The following is a 21,427-nucleotide window of genomic DNA, read 5'->3' as shown; positions in this document are numbered from 1 at the left end:
CGTTAACACTATCTAGATTCTTTACAGTTTCTTCTTTTGGATGTCCCTCTCATTTCTTTACATTACAAAACTTTCCTAAACTAGTTAATGGGTCCCACACTTTTCCACTTTTTCTTTCTTTTCACACTACTTTTACTCCACTATCTCCCTTTTATATATTAAAAATCAATAGGTCCCACCACTTTACCCACTTTTCTTTCTCTTTTTCACTACTTTATACATATTTCTTGACATCCGTGCCCAAACTCAATGTAAACTATTGAGAGGGACGGAGGGAGTAATGTCCTAGTGATTTAGGACACTATACACATACATTTATTCCAACAATATGCCTTATCTTCATGTCTTAATATTAAAATATTAGAACAAAGTTCCATGTAGTCCACATATTTACTGTAGTACCGTAGACCACGTATGTTCTGCAACTATAGAATGGCATAAAAACATTGCAAAATGTGTTATTTTGCAAATCATGTTCTATAAACATTATTATTTTGTTAAAAATTTTGACAATTCTAAACATTCTTCAAGTTAAATAGTGAAAAACACATTATTCTGCAAAACATGTTAAGTTTGCAGAATATATTTACATATTACAGAACATATGTGTTCTACTTGTCGAACATAAATGATTCTCAATATTTTTCATGAAATAGTGATATTTATAGAATGTATTTTACAAAATAACAAGTTTCATATTTTTTGCAATGTTTTTATGTCATTCTATAGTTGCAGAACATAGGTGTGAAAAGAGAGAGAAAGTGAATATTTTATGGATTAAAATGGTTTAGGACAAGTATGATAATGCCTATAAATAAGGCACATGTATTGTGCCCTAGTGTTTTAAGGCACCACTAGAACCACTAGAACACTGTTGGATTACATCTTTATCTCAAATGCCTTAAATTTTAACTTAAGGACACCATTATAGGGCCCTGTTGGAATTGCTCTGAAGTAAAGAGGAGTTTGAAAAGAAAGACAAAAACTCAGAGAGAGAGAACTCAATTGTGTTACTCTCTATTCTTTCATTTGAATATAATTATTTTTAATCATATTTAGGACTCCAAAGGAAAAAAAAAAAAAATTTGAACCTTATTTGAAAAGTAAATATTTTTTTGACCAAATTTTAAGTAAACAATGATTTAAATTTGATCTGAACTATTTGAGTTGACTTGGATGATTGTGAAAGTAAAAGCTCAGCGGACCATTATTAGATATTTGCATTCTGCACTATAAATAAGTAGAACCAGTACTTCAACCAATTAGCCGATGAAGGTTTCAAGTTTTCAGATATACAAGTTCTATATAATTTATATGCTGCAAATACAAAACTTGAGGTTACAGATAAAAGAGAACATAGAGTACAAGGGTCTCATCAACCAAAATTTGCTGTTCAAAATTTTCAATTTGGAGCAAACACATGGAGGTTGCTTCAAGTAACCATGCGAATACAGAACAGTTTATAAAGAACAATTTATTAAGAACAGAATGAACAGCATTATAACTTTGCATCATTTAAGCCTACCAAAAGATTAAAGAAATCATAGTTCTGGCAAAATCATAGAATTTTGGAAAACATTTACATCGTCCAAAATGAACATATCTGGAAATACTAGTACCAAGACTTGAAAAAGAAATATGACCTCATGCTCTTCCAACATGTAATGGAGCAGGTCATGCTGTAAATGTAAACAAAGATCAAGCGTCTAACCTTAAACTAGACAATTTGATAGTTGGAGTTTTAAAACCAGAAATCAAAATGGACATCTGAGAGGTTATCCATTGGTACGGCAAGACCATGCCAGTCGTGGTCTTGCATACCACCTTCGTCCAAGTCCATTAGAGAAGCAGAGTTTCTTCGCTCAAATGAAACAGATTCAGTTGGTTGTTTTGTTGAAGGATTCACAGGATTCTTTCCTACATTGTGCGGCTCCTCATTTCCCCTTGCAACATCGCTCCCAATAGCCACTGATGAACTAGAAGCAGCTTTTCCAAACCAGTTCCTCCCAGTATCTTCAAACTCTAGGCATCTGGCAAGAGTACGTTCAGCAAAAGGCAAAGCAGCTTGTTTATTGACCCTGCGGAGGACTCTCTTCGAGGAATGACTCCCATAAGAAACCTAAGATTAGAGAAGAGAGAGAGGTGAGGAAGGGGGAGGGCAGCACGACTTCGTAATCATAGATTTAAAGCAAAAGTTAATATTATTTATTCCCGTCCAGAGTAAAGATTTCTCCCATTCACACAAAATTGTATAAAAATTAATCACTGTACAATGTTACTGTAAATATTACATATTGAGGTACACATCAACATAAGAAAGCTGCATTAAGTCATAAGCATTAAACCTCAAATTTGGACCAAAAATGAGAATCTTATATATGAGCATTTCATTTTTGGTTGCTTTTGTTCTTGGGGTCTTTTGTTTGACTCCTAATGACTACCGATGATCATGACAGTCCAAAAACTGACATTAGTCGGGGTAATTTCCACCTTAAAACATATATGAATTCAGCAAAACGTAACAAAACTAAGTAACTACGATATATATTATCTATATGCTATGAAGTGGAAACTAGGTAACCGTTTAATAAGCCCAAATGTTCTAAAAGTTCAAGGGGTGATGCATATTTCTTATTAAGGTAAAAAATTGATTTGATAGTTACTAATATTATAATTTACTCTGTTAATCAAGTGTAGTGTGTAACAAGAAAACCCATGAAATATGAGTGACAGTCAAATCACAATCTACCACAACATGATAGGACATATGCATAATATTTTAAGCTCTCATGATATAGACTGGCTCATGGAAAATCATTAGTGTCTACAAAAATTTCATACTTCTGACTCTATCATGATACATAGCAGCAGGAAACCGATTTTTAGATCTCGCTTCTAGGGTTTCACTGCATCCAACTATGATATAGCAGGTCGTTGCCATTTAAAAAAAGAGGCAGAAATTGAAAGAAAATATTAAGCTTGACTTCGATATAAAGTCAAAGGCCGTAACTCTCAGGACTTTCACCATCCAAATTTATCAACTCCAGAACATAGTTTTAGTAAGTACAATGACGTGTATATATTGTTCCATTTCTTTCTACCTGCTGAGCTTTTCTCTATCAACTTCTAAGCGTCAAATAGTATAACATGACTATGACCCTCCTGCACATGGGCAGAGACCATCTAATGCTTGCACATCTTTTTTATATATTATTAGTGCAAGTGTAGTGTATGCATCTATAGCAATTACTTAAATTTCTATTAACCATAGAATGTACAGTTTAAATAGAAAGATGCATGATTTGCTTCTTGGTATATAGTGCCAAGATTCCTAAAATTCAATATAACTTGGTTACTAATAGCAATAAGTGAAAAGAAAATTAATAAGCAGATGAAAAAGATACTATTACCCTTTGTCTTTTGTAGGCCATTTCGATCAATTTACTCATAGCGGCCTGCTCCAGATTCCTGCAGACAAACCTAATTGTCTTATCTGTAAAAGAGGCCATAAGAGCATAATCAAACTAAGGTTGAACGCAACGATACCTTTTCTCTGCATCCTTCCTATGTTGAATAGATTCATAAATTTTTGCAATGTATTGTTTCTTCTTCTGTGCCTGTATATTTGTAAATGTTTAAGAAACTGGGAAGAGGAAAAATGCAGACAATAGACTAAATAATCAAGAAAAAAGAATATTAAGGTGCATACATAATCTGATATAGCACCAAGAAGACACAAATGAACTTATTAGTTATTCTCTCTAAGGGTTTTTAAAAAGAAAGAAACCTGCTGAACTAATTTCTCTTCAAGTTCACGAATATCTTTATCGATTGCATCCTCTCCCTCTGGATGCTGCAATAGTAAGAGAAGAATTAGATTAGTCAGTTTAGTTGATATGTACATCACCAAATAACAACAGAGGTACATAACCATTTTAGGACACAAATCAATGCTCTGCAGCTGCACTCGTATATTGTCCTCCACAGACAGCATATGACTGTTGCAATCGGGAGAAGGAATGGGAGATTCCATCTTGTCTCCATTCTGGCTCATCCCTTCGCTTTCATCGTCGTCAATTATAGCAGAGATGAGTCTTTGCAACAAAGTAGGAGCTTTATAATCTTCACCTTCAGCGTTCTGGTATAAACTCCCACCGATTGCATCAGCTAAATCCTGCTGTTGAATATAAGACATGAAACAGTTTTAAATAACATATCTATTCTTCATGAACTCCTAAGCACAAGTTTAATACGGCAAAACTATATTTGACCTCCGTCATTACCTGGTGCTTCAAATATGACTCATTTTGTGAAGTAACAGGCGCAAAATAACACTCCAGTTTCTTCCAAAACGAATCAGAACAAGCGCGGTCTGCAAAAAGAGAAAAGAAAGAGCGTCACCATTCTTGGTAGTGTAGGACTTATTCAGAAAAAATACAATATGATCATATCGTCTAATAAGTTAAAGAACAAAAATGCAAATAAGCAAAGGGGCAGATGCATACAGCTGGCGTTCTGAGCAAAATCTGCAGCAAATAATAATTCCTCACGATCCTCATCCAACTCACCTACAATTTTTGCATTACACCTGATGTTAGTATGCTTTCAAGTTTCAAGTTCTTCTGAAACTATATTACTATCTTCCTTTCCTTCTACATGTTTGATTCTTTCCCAACTCCATAAATATTAAAATACGAAGATAACTGCCAATTACAAAATTACTACTACCAACAAAAAAGACGTACAACCATAATAATACAGTTACATATTGATACTTCCTATCTATTTATACTATACTATCATACGCGAACAGGGCTATGTCTTGGTTAATTAACACACTAACTAAACGAGAATAACAACAATCATATATTTCAAAGTAAATAGATGAGAAACATGATATGGTACTAAAACAATGTTCCATTCCGATATCTCTAAACTAGTACCAATGGTCTACATATTCGAATCTCGTCAACAACATATCAAAATAAAACACTGAATTAATTCAAAAAAAAAAAGGTTCGAGGATCATCACCGCATGTTATTATATAATTTATTTTAATTCTCATAATAATGTCCAATAGTATAATCATACAAAAAAATCATTTTGATGTAAATAACTTCAGGATAACAGTGCAACATCGAAGATAGATATCCTGCTCTAATCATGATACTAGATATAACTGATAGAAACCCACCAAAAAGTTGACTTCAGCGAACATAAAGTAATGAAAAATGATGCTAAATTTTTTAGTAAACATTAACAAATCGTCAGTCATTGTACCTGAAAAATCTGAAGAGGAGTCCAACACCGGGATAGAACAGGTTTTTGGAGTACCAGAAGTCTTCCTTGAAGATGCCATAGATCTGCGCAGATAAAATTTTTAAGAATGCGCACATGAAACTCAACAAAAAAAAAGAGGAGCAAGGCAGCTATATGATATACAACAATACCAGACATCAAAAGCTAACCAGTATAATCTCTTAAAATAAAGCAAACTGTGGTGCTATCCTGGCTAATATATGTAGTAAATCTGTTGAGTTTACAATTTTAGTCTGGCCGTTCAGGAGTATTGTACTGATAAGGTGGCACCCGCAGACAAATTAACAGACCTAAAGGTGCAGTAAAGTTAGACAAGCACTATGAGACATGAATTTGTGCTATCTGGACATACCTTAATTACATAACCTAGATCTCTCAAATTCAGCAACTCAAAGCACACATTGTCAAACCCACTCTGACCCTAACCATTTCTAGTACAGTCCTGCTTATGCAAACCTTTTAACTATTCAAAATCATATTCATGTCATTTAATATAATAGCTTTACACTTCATGAATAATTTAGCACCATCATTCTACCAATAAGAAAGTATACTATTGAGTGATAATTATCTAATTATAAACGAAATTGTATGTAAAATTAAAAAATAGATGAGCTCAAAAGGTCTACCATGCAAACTAAAGGATAACTTAATAGATGAATCATATCCGAGGGGCAGCCCAGAGTCCTAGTAACAATCACTACCCCAAAAGAAAATTACACCAAACACATAAGCATCAAGGAAAGGGATGTAATCATTTCTCAAACAAAACAAAGCAGATAAAGTTGTTTATACACCTGCTTCCTCTTAGCGTACGTACATAAAATGATCTTAATAACAAGAAAAGGCGGCCAGACTCCCAAAGCTAAAATTTTCAGATATTTGTTAAGTTTTATTTACTAGGATAGTTTTCCAGAACTAAAAAAAAGGCATGTTCGTCATATATATCATGTCAACTAACATCAGATTTTATACACATAGATCAAAAGAAAGCACAATTCTGGAGTAAGGAAATAGTGGCAGAACTAGATTTGCCGTCGGTCATTACTTGGTGCTTCAAATATTACTCAGTTTGTGAAGTAATATCCACAAAATAACATTCCAATCATTAAAAAAGTAACAACTGTTAGAAAGTAAATGGATGATAACCATTGGATATAATGCCAAAAAAAGGTCTTTATATAAATATCTAAACTACTGCAAATGGTCTAACATTCTAATTTGTCAAAAAATTATTAGAATAAAACGCTGGTATAATTTATTAAAAGATACAGAAGGTTCAAATCTCAAGCATCAACCACATGTTCCTATATAAATATCATTTTAATTCTCCCGATTATGTCTAGTAGTATAATCATACACAACATTCATTTTCAAGTAAATAACTTGAATATAACATTGCACCATCGAAGATAGATATCTTGCTCTAAACATGAAATATATAGTAGTTCTATATAATGTAGGGATAGAGTGCTAGACACGAAAGAGTCTATTCAACGATTTTAACTAGATATAACTAATAGAAAAAAAGTTTACCTTGAAAAAAATGCTAAAAGTTTAGAAGTGACCACACTCCCACAGCTAAATTTTTTACATATTTGTTAAGCTTTTATGATTTAAAAGGATAGTTGCTCAGAACTAAACAAAGGCATGTTCGTCATATATTATGTCAACTGACTTCAAATTCTAAAGACATAGAAAGAAAGAAATCAATTCTGGAATAAGTAATTAAAATTAAACAAGAGGTGCTTTCTTTCACAGATATAACATAAAAAAAATTTACTAGACATTTTCTGATAGTCAAAAGCATATCGATTTTTACCGTGAGTGAAAAAAAAATGTGTATAGTATCCTTATAAATTGGGCTTCTATTTACTGTGACAGAATACATGAAACTATTAATTTCTAATAACGGAGAATACAGATCTAACAAGGTAATTTGCACCAGACCAAAACCTACCACACAACCAAATATACAAAAAAAAATTATCAGATCTCGAGGCCCCGATTATGTCTCGAATTAAACTATAAACAAATAATTTGGTCCAACAATTGACATCGAGAATATATTTGATAATCTGTTCATATACAGACATGTCTAATATACAATATATTAAGGATCAATTGTGTCGGGAGTGGACATCAGAATAGAAGAAGCGAGTAAATATCCAGATTACAGTTTAGAGGAATAATCAACAACATACCAGATAGCAGATACAATTCAAAAGCAGGTAATTGAGATCTGACCACTAGAGGTCTATATGCGTACTACTTCGGCCTTTCTCTTCTACAACTAGTCCTTTATAAGATATTCCCCAATTATGAGCCCTAACAGGGTTTTTATGTGGGAAGACGGCAACGGGAGGCGATTTATTCAAAGCAGAACCCAACCTGGAATGTATTATTTAACTGGGGCCTACCAAATAAGCGTTACATATCTGTAACCTGCATTTTTAAATTCTACATGCTTGTGGGATAACAATTGTATTCACTAATAAATGCTGAAGTTTATAAAAAATTAAAACCGCTGAAAGAAACATTACTCCTGAGTTTCTAAGATACTTTTTGTTTGAGAATGAATTTGCAGGATAAAGAATTTCCATCTTATGGGTGTGTGAACCCGACATGAGGGGTGATGTACCTCATACCCATTCCAAAAGATTGACTATTGGATTGAAAGTCGAATGGAACAGAAGCAAGAATGTTCATGTTGAGTTCTGATTGAGGAATTATCTTTCCAAGTCTCCCTAGGTTATTAACAATGAGTTGAAACCTAGCTTGAGCTTCTTTGATTGATTCTCCCTTCTGCAAACCGAAAGCACCAAGTTCCTTCATGAGTTGTCCCAATTTTACTTTCCTTAGACCCTTTGATCCTTCATGATAAGCTTCCAAAGCATCCCATATCTCCTTTGCAGATTTGAGAGATGACACCTTGTCATATTCAGCTTGATTAAGACCATTGATGAGAGAAGCTTTTAAGATATTGAAATCAATTTCTTTCAGTTACCTAAAACATTAAGCTTGAGGAGGCTGCAGCATAGTCTCAGCACTCAGCTTCACGTGAACTGCGTGTTTGACAATTTTCTTCAAGGTAATACTTCTGTTACTTGCTGCTCCAGAAGATCGCATCCTTTTCTTTTGTTTGTCCCACCCACCGCCTCCAGCAGGAAATATAGGATCATCCCTGACGTCAAGCATGCCTCTAGAATTCCTACAACAATCAGCTGTATAGTGATTTGGTCTGATCTGCCATCTCTCTGGAAAGATCAGTTAACATATTAATCCAAAATACGTAATGGAAGCTCTAAATTCTTAAGCAAAATAAGGATGATGTAAAATTGAAAAGACAATCTGATTCGTTTTTAAACAAAAAGGACTAAAAGGTATCTAACTGCAACAAATAAATTGTACACAAGTTCTGAATTCTGTTGATAAACAAGCCCTTACAAGTTCCAAAAGTAAATACAGTTCACCTAGCCATAATTTGCAACCTAAGGGTTCAGGTAAGTCGTTTATACATTTCTTGATTATACATGAGGATCAAGTTTCTTTTAAAATGATGCATCTGGAGAGAAATTTTCTATTTTTCATGATCAGTGTGTGGTTGACGAATATCATGTCTTCCCTTTTGTTTTATGAGTTGGTTAAGTTATAGTTTTTCACTTCAAGACGTTCAGTTCGTTTAGCTATCAAGTTTTCTCTCCCAACAGTTAGTTCTATTTCAGTATGATACAGATGCCTGGTTCCAATGTTATTTTTCTTGTTAGAGGTTCTAGGGACGAACAACAATTTATAGCATTGAACAAAAATATGCTGCCCAATGATGTCTGCAGTGATTCCTCAAGAGCAATGCCATGTGGTAGCGCGAAGGGACAGAGAAGCAGGAGAGGAAGAGAGAGAGGTTGATTCCTAAAAATCATATCAAACAACTAAAGCGGTAGGAGAAATGTTCCCCCACCAGTAGGCAGTACTGCTTATGTTCTTGAATCTAAACCATAGCCTAAGGTAAAGTGAACTTGTTAGCTTCAGGAGCTGAACCTAGGAGCAGATATATGGAACCCAACAAATACTGTCAGTGAATCTCCTCATGTTTATTGTCTATCAATGGCTATTAGGATCTATGTTACAAGGAGAGATGAGGAGCTGCACAATGTAGGAAAAAATCTTGTGAATTCTCCAGCAAACCAACCAATTAAATTAATTTCATTTAAGCACACAGACTCCACTTCTCTATTGGACTTGGACGAAGGTGGTATGCAAGACCAGGACTAGCAAGGTCTTGCCATAGCAATGAATAACCTCTGAGATCTCCATTTTGCATACTGGTTAGACGCTTGATCTTTGTTCACACTTGCAGCATGACCCGCTCCATTACATATTGGAAGACATGAGGTCATATTGTTTTCAGTTCTTGTCCTAGTATTCTCGGATATGTTCAATTTAGACGATGTTACTGTTGTCTTAAATTCCATCAATTTGACAAATTATGATTTCTTTAATCTTTTTATAGGTTTAAATTTATAGAATATGCATGGTATCATTGTTGGATACCATTCACTCTCTTTTGTGACAGTCAGAGTGCCATTCACTTGAGTCAGAATTCTGGTTTTCAGTCTCCTTCCATACATATAGATGTTCGGTATTAATGGATTTGAGATATACTAGAGTCAAAGCAGTGAGAGATTGAGAAGATCCATACTGATGACAATGGTTCAGATATGATGACTAAATCCTAGCCAATTTAACAACTTGGTTCAAATCCACTTCTATTTCTAATTGGAAAACTAATCAGTCCTTTGTTACTTTGTTGATCTTGCAGCTTGCTCGTAACCCTCCAGCTTACATATATACCTTTGCCAAAATATTTCTCTATAGCTCCTACGAAGTTGTCATATCTAACATTATAAAAATCACTTTCAAGTATCATAGATCTCCTGTAAAAGATAATCATGCCATGAAAACTACAATTTCCCACCCAGGTAATATCAATTTTTTATATGAAAAATTCGTAAATGCCAAGAGCATGTTCCGATTAATAATAAGAAAAGTGGAGTAAAGAAAATGAATAGAACTACATTGTTTGTGCAGCTTGCTCAGCTACTACATTGAGTGTAGAACAGAGAGAATCTTGAGCCTTTCAAATATCACTCATAACATTTGAACCATTATTATTTTATACGAATTAAACATGCTATGTAATGTGAATACATTTTTACCTGAGGCCGCCAATGAGTCTTTGGTTTCTTCGATTTTAGATATTTGTGGAGCATTTTCTTCATTGTTTACTGCAAGATTTCCACGTGCACATGAATCCTAAAATTAATAAAAATATGATAAAGCAATTTTAAAATAAATACATCAAACTTTCAAGCTATGTATGATATCACTTTCATGAGGAACTCGTAAAATATGAGACTGGAATCTTCGGATCATGATAGAGCTGTATTTAATAAATATTAATCATTGCTACATACATAATACTAACATGGAATCTAAAAAGAACAAAACAACTAACTCAATCTATCTCATTTGAGCGGAGAGACTCCGCTTCTCTATTGGACTTCACTAAGATCGTATGCAACACTTGAAGCAAGAATTTAGCAAGAACCCAATACACCTAGAACTCAATTACTACAATCAAAGCTGAATAATGGCTCAAAAAATCATAAGAAATGTAAAAAAAAAAAAAAAATGTATCAAAACACGATGTACTCGTAATTAAACACTTCTAGCAAGAATTAAGTTCCGATTTAGCAATACACTGACCTATAACTCAATTACTTACGATATTACAACGATCAAAGGTGTATATTACAAAATAATAGCTCAAAAGGTGAAAATCATAAACAAACAAAGATATTATTCATCGTAAAGTAGTGTAAAATAGAACCTGAGTAAGCAAAGTTGCGTTGAGAATCGAATTCATGTCTGGACAGCATCATGAAGATCATTTGTGTGCGAGAGGCTTCTCGGAATCGACCAAGTCGCCTGAATCACTTCTGCTTATCAATGATTTGAGGATTAGGCAATTTTTTTATTCGATTTTGATTTATTTCTAAAATGACCGCTCAAATTTTCTGATTATTGCACTTCTTCTCTGCACTGATTGTCAATCATTCTGTATTCTGTACTCCCTCCGTCCCGATCAGTTCTATACACTTACCTTTTTTGGCCGTCCCATCATTTCTATACATTCCAAAAATAGTAACTTTTAATAATATAAAACACTATTACACCTACTACTTTCTTCCACTATCTTCATTCTATAATAATATAAACACTATTACACCCACTACTTTCCTCCACTATCTCAAATCTATCATTAAATATAAATGAGTCCCACCACTTTACCCATTTTTCCTCTAACTTTACTCATTTTTACAATTTTTCTTGGTCTCCGTGTCCAAACCATTTGTATATAAATCACCCGGACGGAAGGAGTATATAAGAATAAGAATAAGAATTTTACAGAGTCTTTCTTGGCAAGTAATATTATTATTTAATATAAATTTTTTTTTTGAAACATGTAAAATATTTTTTAATAGATATAATATTGGATATAACCTGAACTATTCATGGGTGTACAAGTTTTTTATCAATTTTAAACAATAATGTCTCAAATATGTTGAGAAGATATGTTCTCAAATATAATTGATAAAGTTGCATGATACATCATGTAGCATTTATTTATTTTTTTAGCCCAAGCTTGCAGGGAAAACACAAACCAATTTTATCTTTTGAAACCCAAACTTTATCTTCACGTTTGAAACCCAAACACATATAACATATTTCTCATAATTTACGGGTCCATTCCAATTAAAACACACCACATGTTATATACAAAATTTTGTAATTATGTGCACAAAGTATTTTCCTTTATTCTTATAACCTAAAGTTACATGATATATAGTATCTTAGCGTGATATCCGGGTCATATTTTCAAAATGTGAGATTCAAGATATTTTAACTCCAGCTGTAATATTTTTAATTTTTTCTCAACTATTTTGTAGATATACAAGTGGATTGCATTGATTTTTTATGTCAAGATTTTCGAATTATAGTTTTATATCTTTTTGCTCGTAAAAGAGGTCGTTTTTACTTTTTATTAGTTTTCTTAAATATCATGACAAAAAAAAAATCACTATACAATACAATATCTATGATATTGTTGAGTGTTAGAGTTGTTAACATCTATTGTCATAATAGCACTTCAAGAGGTCTAAGTTATACTCCCTCTTATCGAATGGTTGGGCACGGAGGTTAAGGAATATGTATAAAGTATTGGAAAAGAGAAAGAAAAGTGGGTGAAGTGGTGGGATCCATTGATTTTTAATATATAAAAAGAAGATGGTGGAGTAAAAGTAGTGTGAAAAGGAAAAAAAAATGGAGAAGTTGTGGGACCCATTGACTATTTTTGGTAAGTTTTGAAGTGTAAAGAATTGGATGGGACAACTCAAAAAGGAAAGTGTAAAGAAATGGATGGGACGGAGGGAGTAAGAATTGTGGAACAGAAGTCTTTGAGCAAATTATATTTATAATTGGGATGTTAATATAATGTTTGTCTGTATTTTATTGGGCCGAAGGAGTAAGTAAATATAAAATCATTAAAAATGTTCAATTTGAAGAAAAGACTAATTTGATATATAATGCCTATAAAATTCAAAAATTTGAAGCAAGTATATTATGGCATTACATGTCTAGACTTCCGATATTATATTTTTAGACAGCGAAAAAGGTGTGCAAAAATTAAGGGATACCAGACTATGATGTTTAGTATAAACGGAGGTGAATGTGGGCTGCGATTTAAAAGTGTTTACGAATAGAGCACTTAAGATGTTAATGAAAAGAAGATACTTCAAACTATATAATTGTGACGAGTCGAGTAGCGAACTATGGTCATCAACGAAGTACAAATTGCTTTGTGGATAATATAGGTAGAATATATAAATACTGCTATATGTGCATACCGAGTAATTGCATGAGAGGATTCAGAACATGTTTTGAAAGACAATACTACTATTTTATATGACAACAATTCAAGCATTAAGTTGTCAATATATTAGTTTTTTCATAACATAAATAAAGATTTGGAGGTATGATACTATTTCTTGCGCGAACTCATTAATGATAGAGTTAGAAGGTTGGAACTCTGCGGTATATATGAATACATGACAAATTAGCTCAGAAGTTTACCAAATCTTTATAAAAGAAGTCATTTCAAAATTTTCGAGTAATATTTAGTTAGATTATGCACTGTATTACACTAGTAAATTTTGTCTAACGAAGTGTATGAAATATAAAACTCCATGAATTTTGAACTTTTTCTGAGTCTTATTGGGTATTTAAACTTTAGATTTTATAGTTACATCTATCTATTATTTAGAAATAAATGTAGAGCTCATGTAGAAATCAATTTAGAATTATTATTAAAAATCTAGCAACCAGAGCTACCATTCTTCTCCAATTCAATATCCACTTGAATCCAAGTCAGCCATGTGAACATTAATATTTTGGTTTGAGCCACATTCCACCTCTCTCACATATATCGTTACGACGTTACCTAGAATAAGAGGAGTTGAAGAGAAAAACATAAACTTTTAGAGAATTGTATTACATTCTATTCTTTTATTTGAATATAATTATTTTTAATCATATTTAAGACTCCAGAAAATATAAACCTTATTTGAAAAGTAAACAATGATTCAAATTTGATATGAACTATTTGAGTTGACTTGGATGACTGCGAAAATGAAAGCGATATTTGCATTCTGCACAATAAATAAGCAGAACTAGCACATCAACCAATTAGCCGATTAAGGTTTAAAATTATTATTTTTATTATTATTTTCCACAAAAAGAGAGATTTTATTACTTCAAATCACTCAACAAAACAGAATTAAAGGCTGGGTGAACATCTTCAACCCGCGATCTGCTACTGAACAACTATACCTCGCTAGATAGTGAGCTACGTTATTCGCGGATCGTTTAACAAACCTAAACAAAATGTCTTGATCTTTTAAGCTTGCAAGAAGCTTTCGGCACTCCTCCACGACTCTCCCTAGATAAGAGAAGCTAGACACTGAGCTCCGAATGGCTTGGACAACTTGCAGGCAATCAGATTCAACCTCGGCTCCTTCTACTTGTTTCTGCTTAACTCAACTCAAAGCTTCTCGAATGCCTATGGCCTCGGCTAACTCTGCATTGATTGTACCACGTGAACACTTCGACTCTGCTTCCAAAAATTCACCACTTTGGTTACGAACCACGAAGGCATGACTATAGCCGTTGGACTCTTCATATATGGCTGCATCTATGTTTATCTTAATCCTGTTTGTCTTTGGTAGTTGCCAGTGCTCGTGTCCGTCCTCCTGAGTCATAAGACTCATAAAACGGTCAAAAGATTTGTCTTGAGCACTCGTCCACTGATTAAGAACAGAATACGCAGATTGAACCACATCGTTAGGATCCATACCCCGCTGATTCCATACCACCTCATTTCGCCCTTTCCACACCATCCAGCAGGCCATGACTGTATTATGAATCTGGGCTTTGTTTCTCTGCTGAAATATTAACTCTAACCATTCCGGAAAAGAGTGGAATTCTCCTGTGATTGTTGGAAGAGACAGCTTGTGTAAAACATGTGCTTGCATACGGACAAATCACCAAAGTATGCAGTATTGATTCGGGAGCTTCGTTGCACAAAGGACAGAGCTCGTTGATTTTGAAAAACATTAACGTCGTCCAAAATGAACATATCCGGAAATACTAGTACCGAGACTTGAAAACAAATATGACCTCATGCTCTTCCAACATGTAATGGAGCAGGTCACGCTGTAAATGTAAACAAATATCAAGCGTCTAACCTTAAACTAAACAGCTTGCTATTTGGTGTTTTAAAACCAGTAATCAAAATGGACATCTGAGAGGTTATCCATTGGTATGGCGAGACCTTGCCAGTCGTGGTCTTGCATACCACCTTCGTCCAAGTCCATTAAAGAAGCCGAGTCTCTGCGCTCATATGGAACAGATGCAGTTGGTTGTTTTGTTGAAGGGTTCACACGATTCTTTCCTACATTGTGCGGCTCCTCATTTCCCCTTGCAACATCGCTCCCAATAGCAACTGATGAACTAGAAGCAGCTTTTCTAAAGCAGTTCCTCCCAGTATCTTCAAACTCTAGGCATCTGGCAAAAGTACGTTCAGCAAAAGGCAAAGCAGCTTGTTTATTGACCCTGCGGAGGACTCTCTTCGAGAAATGACTCCCATAAGAAACCTAAGATTAGAGAAGAGAGAGAGGTGAGGAAGGGGGAGGGCAGCACGACTTCGAAATCATAGATTTAAAGCGAAAGTTAATATTATTTATTCCCATCCAGAGTAAAGATTTCTCCCATTCACACAAAATTGTATCAAAATTAATCACTGTACAATGTTACTGTAAATATTACATATTGAGGTACACATCAACATAAGAAAGCTGCATTAAGTGATAACCATTAAACCTCAAATTTGGACCAAAAATGAGAATCTTATATATGAGCATTTCATTTTTGGTTGCTTTTGTTCTTGGACTCTTTTGTTCAGCACCTAATGACTACCGATGATCATGACAGTCCAAAAACTGACATTAGTCGGGGTAATTTCCACCTTAAAGCATATATGAATTCAGCAAAACGTAACAAAACTAAGTAACAACGATATATATTATCCATATGCTATGAAGTAGAAACTAGGTAACCGTTTAATAAGTCCAAATGTTCTAAAAGTTCAAGGGGTGATGCATATTTCTTATTAGGGTAAAAAATTGATTTGATAGTTACTAATAGTATAATTGACTCTGTTAATCAAGTGTAACAAGAAAACCCATGAAATATGAGTGACAGTCAAAACACAATCTACCACAACATGTTAGGACATATGCATAATATTTTAAGCTCTCAGGATATAGACTGGCTCATGGAAAATCATTAGTGTCTACAAAAATTTCATACTTCTGACTCTATCATGATAAATAGCAGCAGGAAACTGATTTTTAGATCTCGCTTATAGGGTTTCACTGCATCCAACTATGATATAGCAGGTCGTTGCCATTTAAAAAAAGAGGCAGAAATTGAAAGAAAATATTAAGCACGACTTCGATATAAAGTCAAAGGCCGTAACTCTCAGGACTTTCACCATCCAAATTTATCAACTCAAGAACATAGTTTTAGCAAGTACAATGAGGTGTATATATTGTTCCATTTCTTTCTACCTTCTGAGCTTTTCTCTATCAACTTCTAAGAGTCAAACAGTATAACATGACTATGACCCTCCTGCACATGGGCAGAGAGAGCCAGAGACCATCTAATGCTTGCACATCTTTTTCATATATTATTAGTGCAAGTGTAGTGTATGCATCCATAGCAATTACTTAAATTTCTATTAACCATAGAATGTACAGTTTAAATAGAAAGATGCATGATTTGCTTCTTGGTATATAGTGCCAAGATTCCTAAAATTCAATATAACTTGGTCACTGATAGCAATAATGAAAAGAAAATTAATAAACAGATGAAAAAGATACTATTACCCTTTGTCTTTTGTAGGCCATTTCAATCAATTTACTCATAGCGGCCTGCTCCAGATTCCTGCAGTCAAACCTAATTGTCTTATCTGTAAAAGAGGCCATAAGAGCATCATCAAACTAAGGTTGAACGCAACGATACCTTTTCTCCGCATCCTTTCCATGTTGAATAGATTCATAAATGTTTGCAATGTATTGTTTCTTCTTCTGTGCCTGTATATTTGTAAATATTTAAGAAAATGAATAGAACTACATTGTTAGAGCAGCTTGCTCAGCTACTACATTGAATGTAGAACAGAGAGAATCTTGAGCCTTCAAAATATCACTCATAACATTTGAACCATTATTATTTCATACGAATTAAACATGCTATGTAATGTGAATACATTTTTACCTGAGGCCGCCAATGAGTCATTGGCTTCTTCGATTTTAGATATTTGTGGAGCATTTTCTTTATTGTTTACTGCAAGATTTCCACCTGCACATGAATCCTAAAATTAATAATAATATGATAAAGCAATTTTAAAATAAATACATCAAACTTTCAAGCTATGTATGATATCACTTTCATGAGAAACTCGTAAAATATGAGACTGGAATCTTCTGGATCATGATAGAGCTGTATTTTATAAATATTAATCATCGCTACATACATAATACTAACATGGAATCTAAAAAAGAACAAAACAACCAACTCAATCCATCTCATTTGAGCGGAGAGACTCCGCTTCTCTATTGGACTTCATGAAGATCGTATGCAACACTTGAAGCAAGAATTTAGTAAGAACCCAATACACCAAGAACTCAATTACTACAATCAAAGCTGAATAATACAAAATAATAGCTCAAAACATCATAAGAAATGTAAAAAGACTTTGTATCAAAACATGATGCACTCATAATTAAACACTTCCAGCAAGAATCAAGTCCCGATTTAGCAATAAACTAACCTATAACTCAATTACTCACGATATTACTACGATCAAAGGTGTTATATTACAAAATAATAGCTCAAATGGTGAAAATCATAAACAAACAAAGATATTGTTCATAGTAAAGTAGTGTGAAATAGAACCTGAGTAAGCAAAGTTGCGTTGAGAATCGAATTCATGTCTGGACAGCATCACGTAGACACACAGATCACTTGTGCGCGAGAATGAACAGCATCCAACAATTATAACATTGCATCATTTAAGCCTACCAAAAGATTAAAGAAATCATAGTTCTGGCAAAATTATAGAAAATTGGAACACATTAACATCGTCCAAAATGAACATATCCGGAAATACTAGTACCGAGACTTGAAAACAAATATGACCTCATGCTCTTCCAACATGTAATGGAGCAGGTCATGCTGTAAATGTAAACAAATATCAAGCGTCTAACCTTAAACTAGACAATTTGCTAGTTGGAGTTTTAAAACCAGAAATCAAAATGGACATCTGAGAGGTTATCCATTGGTACGGCAAGACCATGCCAGTCGTGGTCTTGCATACCACCTTCGTCCAAGTCCATTAGAGAAGCAGAGTTTCTTCGCTCAAATGAAACAGATTCAGTTGGTTGTTTTGTTGAAGGATTCACAGGATTCTTTCCTACATTGTGCGGCTCCTCATTTCCCCTTGCAACATCGCTCCCAATAGCCACTGATGAACTAGAAGAGCTTTTCTAAAGCAGTTCCTCCCAGTATCTTCAAACTCTAGGCATTTGGCAAGAGTGCGTTCAGCAAAAGGCAAAGCAGCTTGTTTATTGACCCTGCGGAAGACTCTCTTCGAGGAATGACTCCCATGAGAAACCTAAAATTAGAGAGGAGAGAGAGGTGAGGATGGAGGAGGGCAGGACAACTTCGTAATTACAAATTTAGAGCGTAACTTAATAATATTTATTCCCGGCCAGAGTAAAGATTTCTCCCATTCACACAAAATTGAATCAAGAATTGATCACTGAACCATCTTACAGTAAATATTACATTTTGAGGTACACATCAACATAAGAAAGCTGCATTAAGTGATAAGCATTAAACCTCAAAATTGGACCAAAAATGAGAATCTTATATATGAGCATTTCATTTTTGGTTGCTTTTGTTCTTGGGGTGTTTTGTTCAGCTCCTAATGACTATCGATGATCATGACAGTCCAAAAACTGACATTAGTGGGGTAATTTCCACCTTAAAGCATATATGAATTCAGCACAACGTAACAAAACTAACTACGATATATTATCTATATGCTATGAAGTGGAAACTAGGTAACCGTTTAATAAGTCCAAATGTTCTAAAAGTTCAAGGGGTGATGCATATTTCTTTTCAAGGTAAAAAAATTGATTTGATAGTTACTAATAGTATAATTTATTCTGTTAATCAAGTGTAACAAGAAAACCCATGGAATATCAGTGACAGTCAAAACACAATCTACCACAACATGATAGGACATATGTATAATATTTTAAGCACTCAGGATATAGACTGGCTCATGGAAAATCATTAGTGTCTACAAAAATTTCATACTTCTGACTCTATCATGATAAATAGCAGCAGGAAACCGATTTTTAGATCTCGCTTATACGGTTTCACTGCATCCAACTGTGATATAGCAGGTCGTTGCCATTTTAAAAAAGAGGCAGAAATTGAAAGAAAATATTAAGCATGACTTCGATATAAAGTCAAAGGCCGTAGCTCTCATGACTTCCACCATCCACATTTATTAACTCAAGAACATAGTTTTAGTAAGTACAATAACGTGTATATATTGTTCCATTACTTTCTACCTGCTGAGCTTTTCTCTATCAACTTCTAAGAGTCAAATAGTATAACATGACTATGACCCTCCTGCACATGGGCAGAGACCATCTAATGCTTGCACATCTTTTTCATATATTATTAGTGCAAGTGTAGTGTATGCATCTATAGCAATTACTTAAATTTCTATTAACCATAGAATGTACAGTTTAAATAGAAAGATGCATGATTTGCTTCTTGGTATATAGTGCCAGGATTCCTAAAATTCAATATAACTTGGTTACTAATAGCAATAAGTGAAAAGAAAATAAATAAACAGATAAAAAAGATACTATTACCCTTTGTCTTTTGTAGGCCATTTCGATCAATTTACTCATAGCGGCCTGCTCCAGATTCCTGCAGACAAACCTAATTGTCTTATCTGTAAAAGAGGCCATAAGAGCATCATCAAACTAAGGTTGAACGCAACGATACCTTTTCTCCGCATCCTTTCCATGTTGAATAGATTCATAAATGTTTGCAATGTATTGTTTCTTCTTCTGTGCCTGTATATTTGTAAATATTTAAGAAAATGAATAGAACTACATTGTTAGAGCAGCTTGCTCAGCTACTACATTGAGTGTAGAACAGAGGGAATCTTGGCCTTCAAAATATCACTCATAACATTTGAACCATTATTATTCCATACGAATTAAACATGCTATGTAATGTGAATACATTTTTACCTGAGGCCGCCAATGAGTCATTGGCTTCTTCGATTTTAGATATTTGTGGAGCATTTTCTTCATTGTTTACTGCAAGATTTCCACCTGCACATGAATCCTAAAATTAATAATAATATGATAAAGCAATTTTAAAATAAATACATCAAACTTTCAAGCTATGTATGATATCACTTTCATGAGGAACTCGTAAAATATGAGACTGGAATCTTCTGGATCATGATAGAGCTGCATTTAATAAATATTAATCATTGCTACATACATAATACTAACATGGAATCTAAAAAAGAACAAAACAACTAAGTAACTAACTCAATCTATCTCATTTGAGCGGAGAGACTCCGCTTCTCTATTGGACTTCACTAAGATCGTATGCAACACTTGAAGCAAGAATTCAGCAAGAACCCAATACACCTAGAACTCAATTACTACAATCAAAGCTGAATAATACAAAATAATAGCTCAAAAAATCATAAGAAATGTAAAAAGACTTTGTATCAAAACACGATGCACTCATAATTAAACACTTCCAGCAACAATTAAGTCCCGATTTAGCAATACACTAACCTATAACTCAATTACTTGCGATATTACTACGATGAAAGGTGCATATTACAAAATAAAAACTCGAAAGGTGAAAATTCAAACAAACAAAGATACTATCATTCATCGTAAATTAGGGTAAAATAGAACCTGAGTACGGAAAGTTGCGTTGAGAATCGAATTCATGTCTAGACAGCATCATGTAGACACACAGATCATTTGTGTGCGAATCTGCGAGAGGCTTGTCGGAATCGACCAAGTCGCTCAAATCGCTTCTGCTTATCAATGATTTAGGCAATTCTATTTATTCGATTTTGATTTATTTCTAAAATGACCGCTTTTCCGATTACTGAACTTCTTCTGTGCACACGGTGATTGTGTCAATCATTTATTAGAGAGATATGTCCGTGGATATAATATGAACTATTTTCAAGATAAATAAGTGGATTGTGTTGATTATTTAGGTTAAAATTTCTAAATAATACTTCTATATTTTTGTATAAGAAATCATTTTTAGATGTTATTAGTTCTTTAAATATTATGGCACGCA

The 21,427-nt window shown here is 33.9% G+C and overlaps 1 protein-coding gene across 15 annotated transcripts; it reads right to left on the bottom strand.

The window, feature by feature from the left end:
• Window positions 1–1,532: 1,532 nt before the first annotated feature.
• On the bottom strand, window positions 1,533–21,273 carry LOC108209036 (uncharacterized). 15 transcript variants are annotated; one of them, XM_064087401.1, is made up of 16 exons: window positions 21,028–21,272; window positions 20,338–20,421; window positions 20,087–20,157; window positions 19,951–20,008; window positions 17,954–18,671; window positions 17,273–17,356; window positions 8,328–8,577; window positions 7,962–8,251; window positions 5,282–5,364; window positions 4,506–4,568; window positions 4,284–4,372; window positions 3,932–4,177; window positions 3,788–3,853; window positions 3,547–3,617; window positions 3,411–3,468; window positions 1,533–2,119 (listed from the first exon to the last, which is right to left on the bottom strand). In XM_064087401.1, the coding sequence occupies exons 8-16, from the start codon at window positions 8,153–8,155 to the stop codon at window positions 1,742–1,744; spliced, it is 1,248 nt and encodes a 415-aa protein (XP_063943471.1). In that variant the 5' UTR covers window positions 8,156–8,251; window positions 8,328–8,577; window positions 17,273–17,356; window positions 17,954–18,671; window positions 19,951–20,008; window positions 20,087–20,157; window positions 20,338–20,421; window positions 21,028–21,272; the 3' UTR covers window positions 1,533–1,741. The 15 variants fall into 15 exon arrangements, with proteins under 15 accessions (XP_063943471.1, XP_063943463.1, XP_063943470.1 ...); XM_064087393.1 differs by having other exon boundaries at window positions 3,788–4,177; window positions 17,954–18,075; window positions 18,265–18,671; XM_064087400.1 differs by having other exon boundaries at window positions 3,788–4,174; window positions 21,028–21,273.
• Window positions 21,274–21,427: the final 154 nt, after the last annotated feature.

The sequence above is a fragment of the Daucus carota genome, chromosome 2 (genome assembly GCF_001625215.2).
Source record: "Daucus carota subsp. sativus chromosome 2, DH1 v3.0, whole genome shotgun sequence".
Lineage (NCBI taxonomy): Eukaryota > Viridiplantae > Streptophyta > Magnoliopsida > Apiales > Apiaceae > Daucus > Daucus carota.
The sequence above is the reverse complement of the archived record's forward strand: the minus strand, read 5'-3'. Positions and strand labels throughout refer to the sequence as shown.